The following is a 13,364-nucleotide window of genomic DNA, read 5'->3' on the forward strand; positions in this document are numbered from 1 at the left end:
ACACAGAGGATTTAATTACTGTATCTCAAAAGGACATGGTTTGAAAGACCCAGGGATTCACCGATTGGGCAAGAGGGAGAATGATGTCAAAAAGATGGAGCAGTATCTGTGGAGACCAGCATAAATAAAAAAAAAGAAAGAGATATTGTGTGCTGGGAGGAAGATCTATAAGCGCATCTATTGCCTGAGTGTCTTAACAACACATCTGAAGCAGACAATTAATTTCTTCTTCTACTAAATCGTTTTCCAGATTCCTCCCCCACCCCCCCCACCTGGATATCCAGCATTAGAGTAAATATGTTATTGTGGTTATTGTTATAATTGGCAGCCTGGGCTGCCCCTCTATGCAGAGAGAGAATGGTACATTCTTCAGATTGTGATCCCCAACTAAAGCAGGTCCTGAGCATTTCCTTGTGATTGCATTCACAGAGCCGCAGCCTGCAAGTACCAATCACACACAGGACCTACTTGTCTAGTGGCTGTCACTTTGCTTGATCCAAAAGCACGTCTATTATATGATACCCAGGAAGAGCATTTGCATCAGCACCAATACAGAATACAGCGCCTGAGGATGGACGGTGTCAGCAGCAACAGGACAATGTCCTACAGCAGATGGAGTTATGACAGGTACAGTGAATTTAAATGGACATGGCGTGTGATGGGGCAGGTGTTTAACCCCTGATACTCTGGGATCTAACAGTGTAGGTGGTCTAGCACGTGAATAGTTAATGCAATATAACTGATTTATTAGGTAGAACACCTGTAACTGCTTTGTGCACTAGACTTTAGCAATATAGGTTTTAGATACATTTGTAAATCAGAGTTTGGGTTCTGGTATTAGAAATAGGAACATTTAGCTGTTTAAAGGTATTTGCCATTGGAGTTGTATTTTTTTTCCAATATCTGCTGTATATCTTCTATGTATTGCTAGAACAAAAAAAAAATGCAGCACACTTTGCTGCCCTTTCGTAGCACTGGAATTGCATTATCCATAGAAATAGCTCAGGAATAATGAATGTATTGCAAGATGATTCATTTTCATAAAGCGTATGAATAATTGAAAAAAAAAATACTGATACAAGCTGTTTAACCAGTAACGACTCAAAATATGTAAGGGACTTTGCACAATGGAATGAGAATATATCCCCCATTTCCGTATTTGTGACGTGTTATAAAGTTTGAAGGTAAAATTCTACAGTAAGTGGTGAATCATATTGTGGACGTCCAATGCTCCTCGATTTGTAAATCTGGATGCTAACCCGTACAAGCTGGCATTTGCAGCAAACAGGAGATTTGTTTGGGGGAATAATAATATTAAAAATGAAAATATTCGGGGAGCGGTTATTCTGATTTTGATCAGATGGCAAAGGCAATAAAAAAAGGATTTTAAAATCGCCAACTGCACGTGCACATTGTGTGGCTTCCAGGATTTTAACTTGCCACAACCAGAAACGTGTTATCTGCATTTTTTTTGTATGCTGCGAGCATGCTCATATCTACCATCCCAAGCTAAAATATATTACAGTCCTGTATGTGTACATCTGCAGCACATACAAGCATGATCTGCTCTAGTACAATCAGAGTACTCCATATCGTATAAATGTGTTCCGCAGCAGATCCAGATGTATCGTAGCATTAATTAGCATGCCAGCCTTTGCATGAACCAGTGCAAGCAAAAATGCCTGAGCGATTATTGATGACATCATGAAACAGCTGTTGGCATTTAAGAACGGTTGAGCTGGTGAAAATCGAAACAGTGTTAATATATTAGCAGGCGACAAAATATGAGCGCAGAACAGATGTGGAAATCCTATCTGACATGGGCTAATTGTATTATTAGGACTTCTTTAAGTTAGCTGTGTCATATTCCCTGCCAAATAATGTTCTGTAAATGTTTTGTATGTTTCTTCTCATCAATACCTTTGTATTTCATAGACATGCATAACGAAATATAGCCTAGGATGCACAATCCAGTGATGGCTTAATTACCAATGAATGACTCGTGACTTAGGGACGAATGTATTCTCAGCTGAGCGTTTTATGGTTATTAACGAGAGATGCACGCAAAAGATGGAAGTGACAAATATACACACTGCATGTTACGGTGACACTGAGCTTCCAATATATGTGTAACACTTGATAAAAGAAGATCATTTAGCAAAAATGCTGACATTCCTTTCACACCGAATGCTTGGATGCCTCAATTAACAACATAGGGTTATGTAAAATTCACCTGCCGTTTAATCAATGTTCTACCAGGAGACTTGACCCAGAATGAGTTAGCTGGACCTTTGAGACTACTATGCACGGTCACACTTTAATCTCATAAACTGGCTGCCACCGTTGTGTGCATGGTTGCCTCCTGACAAACAGCACTCTATCATTTATGTTTTCTTTTGCTGTCATCATCTCTGTTCCTCTTTTCTTGGCTTTTCTTACACATTCCAAGAAAGAAGAGGCTCCTGCAGGAACATGAGTAGGAATTCAGTCACGACCAGCAGAGGATGGAACTCTGCCAAGTGGGCCAGACGAGTTGGGAGAGCATGGGAGACGATTAGTGGGGGGCGGGGGAGGGCTTGTGTATCTGCTCCTCCTAACAAATGTCCTATTCGGATACAGCCTTTCCATGCCATAACAACTTGTATACATGTTTCAGTATGTGCTGTGTCTGATGTGTTATCCCCGTCAAACATGGGCGCTTAAATGTAAAAAAATATTATTATCATCATTGTGTTCTAAAGTTCACACGTATTGAAATATTAAAACAGATAAACTACTAACAAAACAAGGAAATGATTGCATTTTTAAATAAGGTCCTCTAGAACCGGGGTTCCCAACTCCAGTCCTCAAGAACCCCCCAACAGGTCAGGTGTTGAGGATAACCCAGCTTCAGCAAAGGGGGCTTAATCAGTGGCTCAGTCGAAGAACATTTACATTTGCTAATGCTGTATCAAGTCTGAACCCTTTCTTTTGAATGGTATATGCTGCTCGAAAATGATGCAGTCGATTTTACACTTACCATGCAGCTGTCCTCCCACAGATTTGTAGGCCTATGGCTATACCATTGCTACCCTGCCCTGTTTAAAGAAGAGGATGCTGATCACAATCTCAGTTAGTTGATTCAAGCTTTATACATTGATGTCAAGAGATGTTGCTTTGTGAAAGCTTACACACTCGAAGGAATAAGTCTGTTCCATTCCTGTCAGTGTAATAGGTGTACTAATTCTTTGTTTCCATGGATATGTTTGCATGCTCATCAGAGTGCAAACACGCAACAAGGGTACACTGTGATAAACAAGTGCACCCCTGGGCAGCCAGGAATATAACCCCTTCAGTGCAAGACAGGCCTAATTCATTCTGATTCTCCTAGCTATATTCACTCCTTATCATTTCCAATCGATTATGTCGGTAACGCCACTAGAAATGGAATACTTCTTTACGCGGCTTATGAATTATGAATCAGGGCACTCACACGGAAACCACCAATGACTTCAATGGGCGTTTCCATGCGATAACTCCCCAATCGGCACTATCGCAGTTTAATGAATAAATCCCTGTGACCTGCCAACCGCCTACAGTTTTAACTTTTACGTAGTAGGGGATAGCAATGCATTGAACAGGTATTAGAAACCATGAATATCTATAGTGTTGCTAAGGATTTGTCGTGCGGCATCCCTAGGGTGCAATTTATTAAAGATTCCTGGCTGCAAAATCCTGATGCCAAAAAAAGTGCCTTAAAAAAAATAAAACAATAAGTGCATTGCTTTCAGTATAACTATCCTTTGTTACATATGATGCCGTATTTTGCCCAAGTTGTGCAGTTCACAGACATTGATAAATAGTCTTTGCTTACTTCTGCATGAATTACTTTTGCCTGCAGTAGAGAATACAGAAGGACCCCTGAGCCTGCATTCACCAGGATTCTGCCACATGTCCACTCGCTTGGTTTAAGATAACAGAAGAATTTAATATGGAATAGTATACAGCAGGGGGCGCAAGATTTTCCAAGGGGTGCGGCGGTTGCAGAGGCCCTGCGCTCTTCCCCAAATCATTTAAATTAAATTCCGGGGGGTTGCGTGAGGCCTCTGCAACGTCCCTTACCTTGTCTTCGGTGACACATAGCTATGACGCCGAAGACAAGGAGGGGGGATAGCAGGCAGGGGGGTGCAGCGGGGAAAGTTTGCGCACCCCTGGTCCAATCATTTTTTTAAATTCATTGCGATTTATAGCACTGAATCAGAAAAAAACAAAAAGTATTTCTTTAATTCAAAAGATTGCTGTTGCTGTGGTCTTTTCATGTTTACAAAACCCAATTATGAATTGAGCTCATTGATAGTATCCCACTGCACAATCCCTCTGCATGGCCCCTTTCTGTTGTCTTACCAAGTGTAAGAGATGTGTGCAGAGGTATGCAAATGGAGAACCTTTTAGGGTGAAATTAATGTTAGGCTTTATTGCCTGTTCCTTTAACAATGTAAACACAAAACATAAAAGAAAAACCTGCTCCACTTTGATGAATATCTAGACAGTACTGTATATGCCCTATCTAACTTGGTGAGTAGCTAGGCTGATTACCACCCCAAACATATATATATATATATATATATATATATATATACACACACACACACACACACACACACACACACACACACACACACACACACACACACACACACACACACACACACACACACACACACAGAACAGTCCAAGAAGAAAGTCTCTTATCTTTTTCTGTTGTTGTAGCTGTAGGGGAAGGCCTCTCTGTTCTCCTGGGTCAGAGTCCTTGTGTGATATGGCACTCTCTGTGTCCAGGTATAGAGGTATTGTCCTCTTGCTGTCAGCATACAGTCTTTCTGTGTGCATCAAGACATCATATTCTCCTCAGGTCAGCCCATTTGTGGGCCAAGGAAATCTCTGCAGTCCTTCTTCTCCTTATGTCAGCCCAAATGTGAGCTAAGAAATCTCTCTCCTGTTTCCAACTGGAGGCTTTTCTTACAGACTTAATTGGCCAGGTGGAGTCTGGTTAATCGCCTGCTGCAGTTAACCAGATCCCTGCTGGATTTTAGAGATAGTTTATTCAACAGGGATAACTACAGCTCAACCCCGTTATAGCACGGTACGTTACAGCGCGAATCCACTTATAACGCGGTGCAAGCGTGGCTCCCACTTTACATATTTACGAATACTTTACAACACGATTATTGGTGTCTTAAATACTTTATAGTACAACGCATACAATTGTACATAATTTCTAACGCGTTCCGTTTATAGCGCGATGTGATTCTTTGGACCCCAAGCACAGCGTTATAAGGGGGTTGAGCTATACTTGTTACACAAAGTAAATATAATTTCTGTCTGCATAGGGACAGCGTTTGTTGTTGGCTATTAATGACATAATTTCCTTTTACAACTATGGAAGGGCTCTTCACAAATTGTCTCAAGCTTTTTTTGTTTTACTGTATACTGCAGTGTTTTTCAACCAGGATTCCTAGGAACCCTAGGCTTCCCCGGGCATCCCTAAAAGGTTCCCTGTAATTTTAAGGTCATCTTAAAATTGTACCAAATACAGAATAATTTACAATGCATCTGATCTCAGACGCGCTATTAGAGAGGGTTGGGGTTCCTTACAATGCATCTGATCTCAGACACGCTATTAGAGAGGGTTGGGGTTCCTTACAATGCATCTGATCTCAGACGCTCTATTAGAGTGGGTTGGGGGTCCTTACAATGCATCTGATCTCAGACATACTATTAGAGAGGGTTGGGGTTCCTTACAATGCATCTGATCTCAGACACGCTATTAGAGAGGGTTGGGGTTCCTTACAATGCATCTGATCTCAGACGCTCTATTAGAGAGGGTTGGGGGTCCTTACAATGCATCTGATCTCAGACGCACTATTAGAGAGGGTTGGGGGTCCTTACAATGCATCTGATCTCAGACGCGCTGTTAGAAAGGGTTGGGGTTTCTAAGAATTTCACATAGGGTTCCTTATAAACCAAAAAAGGTTGGAAACCGCTGGTATACGGTATATTTATTATGCAAGCCAGGGGAGTGCAAACTTTTGCTGCTGCGTCCAACTCTCTTGCCTGCCTCTGTGCTGGCGCCCATACCCATCTTGACCCCCGCGGTTGCCATGGCGACGCGTCACAGCCATCTGAATCACAGTAAGTTCAGAGTTGCAGAGGCCTCACGCGATTCCCCGGTATTTAATTTAAATGCCTTGAGGAAGAATGCAGGGCCCCTGCAATCACCTCCCTCCCTCTCCCCCCCAGAAAAATCTCAAGGCCCCCCTAGTTTGCGTACCCCTGATACAAGCCACTGAAGTGAAAAGGTGCTGGTCAAGGACCGCAACCCTCTAGATTTATGGGATCACAATGATCTGTCAAGAAAGCTAATCTGGTATCCCACACTAGGTCAGCAGCATGAGCCGGAGACAGTATTCTTAATCAGGAAAGCACGACCTATAACAATTTGTCTTGGAAGCACAGTAATGATGTTCAGGGCCGCTTTATACATTAGGCCGACCAGGCACAGTGCCTGGGGCCTACGAACCTTTTCGGGCCTACAATATTTCACTTGAAAAAGTAACTAAACAAAAAAAAAATCACAAAATAAGAGAAAACAGCAAATTTTATTTTAAAATGCCTTCGAAGTTTCGATACCTTTAAATATCGAAACAAAAGTATCAATGCCAAATATCGCTAGTGTCGAAAGAAACAAGCAAACGACGAAATTAGCATAAAAATGAGTAAAAATATCGGGGACACAGGCCTCTAGAAATAAAAGTGCCTAGGGCCTGCGAAGGTCTTAAAACGGCCCTGATGATGTTAAGTTGCAATACAAGGCATTTGGCAAACTACATGCACCTAACACTTCAATTTTCAGAAGGATCCTCAGAGCAGTGCTTTGAAAGCCACTCTGGAACTGAAACGGTCAGTCCCACAGCTACCACTAGGGCCTGAAGTAGGCCATGGCTTTTCCAACCTATTGAACCACATCCTTTTGGACAGCTGTCAGATCGAAAATGGCAATAAACTTCTCTTGAATTACGGTCAATTTTAAACTGGAGGGGATGTGTTACATGGGCACATGGCTGGCTAATTTCACTTTATTGCAACCTGTGTGCTTGTTTTACCTTTACAAAGAAGGAACTTGACGTGTAAATAGTTCACCAGTTTGAGGAATATTGGCCGCAGTTCTTGCAATAAAGTTTGTGTCACGGGAGTGGACAGCATACCGAGCTGGAGAACTCATTAGCAATATCCTATTGAGCTGCGAGAAATCTGCCGGCTGCGAAAGGTCTCATTTTGTGAAATGTATAATGAAAGAATCCCTCACTGTCAAAAGAAGTGCAGTGTAATCAAAGTACCAATATCTCATTGCAAATGCAGTGGTATACAATTCGGAAACCTCAAGATTACAATCACTTAATCTCTAAATCCATATTGTTATATCAATTCTCTGACAAATAGGCTACACCCTAAATTCATACAACCGTATTTAGGATAAATAAGTGTACAGTTTTCTAAATCTGTACTAAAGGCACAATCAAAAATACTTCTTGCTATTACAACAGCAAGCCAATTTGTAATTTTCATAATAAGGAATATGGAGCATTCATCAGATATCTTACTGTGTGTTGCTTACATACTTTCTTTGTTGCTCTTAATCCATTGAAAAATCTGTAAAGTAGTCTTGATGAAGTTTACTGACCCAATTCAACATTCCACAGTGCAGTCTCCTAGAGCTACTGTATATACAGATGCAGCGGCCGTTATTCGATCACTTCACGCGGTGTATACCTCGGAATACCCACGTCATGATGCGTGATTTCTTCCAACCGTACCGCCTTTAGACGCGAGTGCAGAAAATGGCATTTTAGTGTTCTGGCTTTTAAACACCTGAAATTGACACAGTAGCACAGTACTGTACACATTACAATTCATTCATTTTATTGCACACAAAGAAACAGAATCAATGAAATTCAAACAAAGCAACCGCGATAAACACGTGTGCCGGGGGCGATTGGCCGCGTTAATGACGCATGGAGTATAGCAGCGCACACGAAAACGGCGCCGTGATTTGTTCGGATAACGGCCACTGCATCTGTATGATGGCTCAGGGATAAATAAATATTGTCCGGAACGTACCAGCTTCGTGACAAAATGACTAGTTGAATCGTTTGCAATAATCCTGAGTTGTACTTGAGGAGGACAGCAAAGTAGAAAAAGAAGGTACCGAGAATGTTATGGTTTCGTATTAAGATTTTATCAACTCCACGACCTCGGTTCTGTTCCTTCAAGATATTCAGAGAAAACCCAGAGTTAAGGTTGTAAGATGTTGTAGACATCTGATTGCATTCTAGTTTTCCTTTACCTTCTGTAATGGGAATGGAGTTTATTGTGTTTCTGATTGCCAAGGTGATGGGTTAACTTTTGTCTCTTACTAAAAGGTGTAAGATATGCTTAAATTGAGTTTATTCTCTGAAAGAGTTTGTTATGGGAATCGGGAGTATAGCTGTACTCCCCCCTCGCCTCCCTAACTGGGATGTTGGCTGAATATCTAGATGTGTTCTTGGATACATTTGTCTAGTATGAAATGTGCCAGACCCTCAACTGTGACTCGCTGGAGATGTTCTCAGCACTGTGTGCAGTACAACCGTGATCACAGGAATATATATTTACCAGACATTTCTATAGAAGAAATGACGGGGGTCCCCTGGTTGTTGATGACATCGTGAGCGATGTCCTTAGTGCCATAGAATGCCAATTTTATACTCAAAGCTAAGTAACCAATACATTGTATTGAATAACACCAACACTAGTTGTTATTAGTAATGTGTGCACTCGTGGATGAGATCGACAACCCAAATCAATCTTTGAATAAGTAATTTTCTTGTCAGAACACCATCCCATAAGTGTTGTTTGGAAATGTGTAAGGCAGGGTAGTAGCTGTAGGACAGCTCTAACGCTTCACGGAGGTCAATTCTGGTACCAACTCTATCCTATTTTTGTCTTCGTTCCGGCATGATGCTTCAATAAATGTAGATTTTTAGTATCTAGCCTCCAGTTCTCCTGCTTTTATGCTGTGCTCCTTTGCTTAGTTTTTGCTCGCTTCTATGGATCTTCTACAAATGCATGCACGCTGAGAGGATCAGGCATGTTACCTGCAGTAGCAGTGGTTTGTGAGGACATGCACTGCTTCTTGTGTGACCGGTCAAAAGTTTACCATGTTTAGCTATCCAGCTGTCTACTAAATGCAATATATGCCTAGAGCTGTAAGGATCCCTTGAGCTTACCTGTTGGGCTGCTTTGTTGCGGAGCTTCAGTTATTGGTCTGTTTCCTGCAGACTCATACATTGGTTCAGGGCTTTCTATGGTCATGACGGCACAGGAGCATACTCGGAGACGGATCTAGCAAACATTTATTTGTCTCTCTTCTGCCCTGGACATCATTCTCGTTGGATGTTTATAGCACTACTTTAGAGATTCACCTCTCTTTATATACATTGAATCATACCACTGCCTAATTGCATGATCTTAAATGTATGGTCTTAAATGTAAGACCGAATACTGTTTAATAGCCGACCATGTCTTCTGATAAGAGATTGATGTAAACTGTATAAGTGTATACCATTGGTGGGCAACAGGTGGCTTCACCTGAGGCCCGCAACCACTAACCACCCTGGCATTCTCCATCTCCCCAGCACAGAGGAAGTGGAGATGTAGCTGGTGTGGATGGTAGCTCCCCCCCCTCCCCCCTTCCTCAGCTGCCTAATGACCGAGCTACTCACCAGTGACCAGTGTAAAAAGAAAAGTGAGACAGAATTCATCTGTGTGATCGCATTAGGAAGGTGGAGGGAGCTGGGAGAAGCTCGCACCAACGGCTACACCTCTGCCTGTGGGCTCAAGAACTGCACATGCAGCACATTGTTGCCTTCGACTGGTGATATCCGACTAGCACCCTCTATCCACCTTTAAGACCCACCTTAAAACACACCTGCTTAACGAAGTATATGAGTAGCTCCGTGGCTGATACTATACACCTCATACATAAACATTGCCCCCTGTAGACGCACTTACCAGAACGCCCTCCTACTGTCTCTGTACATTCTTCCTACTTGCCAATTAGATTGTAAGCTCTTCTGAGCTGGGACTCTTCCTAAATGTCACTTTTATGTCTGAAGCATTTCTTCCCATCATGTGTTATTTGTATTATTTGTTATTTCTATGATTGTCACGTCTATTACTGCTGTGAATCGCTATGTACATTAATGGTGCTATACTGTATAAATAAAGACATGCATACGATATTTTGAATCTTAAATAGAATATAGCTTTATGGACGATTTGAACTTTACTTCCAGTAAAGGTTACCTGAAAGGTTAGTTAGGAAACACACAAACAACACATTTTCAAATGAATATCCTGTACGATGGAAAAACCCAGCAGGAAATTAAGTGGTGAATCATAACATTATCTTTGTATTTTATCAATTTATCTAATTGAAAAAGCAACAAGAAATATACACATTTTTTTTCTTTCAACCACATTGTTCTGGTGAATACAGTATGATATCCAGGTTTACACAATGCAGCCAATGAACTAAGCGTCGCAAATGGGATCTTTGCGGTTAATTTGATGCACGGAAATCCCAAATGATATCGCGCTTCTGTGCATTAGCTTTTTTCCCAATAGTGCGCCTTAAAGCAGCAATACTATATTCCCCCACCTTTTTTTTTTCTTTCTTTTTCTCTTATTTATATATGTAAAGCATGTGACAATGTATAATTATGCCGTTTTTAATTTGTGTCCCCTTTAATATGTGCATCAATATGATCCACACGATATGATTTTGAAATACTCATTTATTCTGCACGATATATATATACAGCGCAACCCCATTATAGCGCGATCCGTTACAACGCAAATCCGTTTATAACGCGATGCAAGGGTGGCTCCCAATTTTTGTATTTATGAATACTTTACAACACGATTATTGGTATCTTAAATACTTTATTGTACAATGCATACAATTGTACATTATTTCTAACGCCATCCGCTTATAACGCGATGTGTTTCTTTGGACCCCAAGCCCAGCGTTATAAGGGTGTTGAGCTATATATATATATATATATATATATATATATATAGCAACTGTAAATATTACTGTATGCTCATTTGCATGTCTTAGACAGGTCTGCAACCCTGTCTTTCCCCACTATCGCCCAGCACACAGCGTTTCCACTGCAGCAAGGGATTCTGGGAAATGACATGCAAATGAGCACACAGTGCCACCTTTTGTCTCAAGCTCGTATTACACAAGCAGATCCTCAAGTCAATGCATACTGTTTTAAACACAGCTTTTAGACAGAGGCTGGGATGAGATGCAAAGCCAGTAAACCCACTCACAGACATGTTTCAACCTTAATGGGTATCATCAGTGTGAGGTTCGTTGTGCTGGCTAAGCTGGTTTGAGACTAGACTAGGTATTCACCACAATTATTAAGGTTATGGTGGGTAAAAAAAGTGACAAAAACCCTCCACAGTAAAGCATATAGCAACTATATATATATATATATATATATATATATATATATATATATATATATATATATATATATATATATATATATATATATATATATATATATATATCTGTGTTAGTCCAGTTGTGATAGTGCAGAATAAATGAGTATTTCAAAATACTGTATTATACTGTATAGTACTGTAAATACTCATTTATTCTGCACTATCACAACTGGACTAACATGGCTATTTACGGTTTATATATATTGTGGTGCCATCGCTGTCCTCTAGGGGCTGAATAGGGCAGCTATAGGACTTTTGCAGCACAGAGAGTTAATCCTCCTTGGAATGGCCGTTCAGCTGTTAACTAATGAAGCTAATCAGCTTGGTCTGAATAGTCAGGAAGTGCTTTAAAAGACTGGAAGCTGCCATGCACAGAGAAGGGGGGGGGGGGACGGACGAGGGGCGGGAAGACAGAGGTGCTCCCCAGCTAACAGAAGCTGGTTAAAGAAGATATATATATATATATATATATATATATATATATATCTTATACTATATTAGTGAAAGCACTGTATGTTTGCCTGCCTGCCTGGATGTCCGGTGTCCCTAGGGGAAATCTCATTGGTCCCTTGGGTCGCCCGCCCACGCACACCTCTCATTGGCCTGAGGCGGAGTGACGGGCCAAAGGACACACAGACACACAGACACACAGACACACACACACACACACACACACACACACACACACACACACACACACACACACACACACACACACACACACACACACACCTCTCTCTCTCTGTCCTCTCACCCCCCCATCACACTCACCTCCCTCTCCACTCACCTCCCTCCACCTCCCGCTCCACTCACCTCCCTCCCGCTCAACTCCCTCCACCTCCCGCTCCATTCACCTCCCTCTCCATTCACCTCCCTCCCGCTCAACTCCCTCCCCGGCGCGGGGCCGCTCAACTCCCTCCCCGGCGCGGGGACAGGCAGTGGGCAGGGCAGCCTGCCGCTGCCTCCACTCACCTCCCGCTCCCTCCACCCACCTCCCGCTCACCTCCCGCTCACCTCCCGCTCACCTCCCTGGCGCGGGGACAGGCATTGGCCAGGGCAGCCTACCGCTGCCACGCGGCACCTAACCTCCCTCCCGCTCAACTCCCTCCCCGGCGCGGGGACAGGCAGCGGGCAGGGCAGCCTGCCCCTGCCTTCACTCACCTCCCGCTCCCTCCACCCACCTCCCGCTCCCTCCACCCACCTCCCGCTCCCTCCACTCACCTCCCCTCACCTCCCGCTCACCTCCCTGGCGCGGGGACAGGCATTGGCCAGGGCAGCCTACCGCTGCCACGCGGCACCTAAGATGGCGGCGGAAGGAAGGACCCCTTCCTCCCTCGCGGACTAACTAACATGGCGGCGGCCAGAAGGAGAGGTCAGTGTGTGTGAGTGTTTGAGTGTGTGAGTGAGTGAGTGTGTGTGTCTGTGTCTGTGTGTGTGTCTGTCTGTGTGCGTGTGTGTGTGTTACACTCTGTCTCAGACACTGTAGAGTGGGGACCGGAGCTACACATGGGGGGTGGGGGGTGGGGGGGGGGTCAGGAGCGGAGAAAGATACAGGGGGAGTGGAGAGGAGGGACCCGTCAATTTAAACCAAACCAACCCCCCTCCTGTCCACTGCCCCCCCCTCCTGTCCACTGCCCCCCCCTCCTGTCCACTGTCACCCCCCCTCCTGGCCACTGTCACCCCCCCTCCTGTCCACTGTCACCCCCCCTCCTGTCCACTCTCCCCCCCCCCTGTCCACTCCCCCCCCCCTGTCCACTCTCCCCCCC

At 43.3% G+C, this 13,364-nt stretch overlaps 1 protein-coding gene across 5 annotated transcripts in view; it reads left to right on the forward strand.

The window, feature by feature from the left end:
* The first annotated feature begins 402 nt into the window (after positions 1–402).
* Positions 403–13,364, forward strand: part of TUB (TUB bipartite transcription factor) — a 290,155-nt gene continuing 277,193 nt past the window's right edge. For 4 of the 5 annotated variants that reach the window (XM_075567022.1, XM_075567025.1, XM_075567023.1 and 1 more), the window contains exon 1: positions 403–627. In XM_075567022.1, coding sequence (XP_075423137.1) covers positions 572–627 — 56 coding nt within the window. In that variant the 5' untranslated portion in view covers positions 403–571. The remainder of the gene's footprint in view (positions 628–13,364) is intronic. The other variant, XM_075567026.1, reaches the window with a different exon arrangement.

Source organism: Ascaphus truei, chromosome 12 (assembly GCF_040206685.1).
Source record: "Ascaphus truei isolate aAscTru1 chromosome 12, aAscTru1.hap1, whole genome shotgun sequence".
NCBI classification, from domain to species: domain Eukaryota; kingdom Metazoa; phylum Chordata; class Amphibia; order Anura; family Ascaphidae; genus Ascaphus; species Ascaphus truei.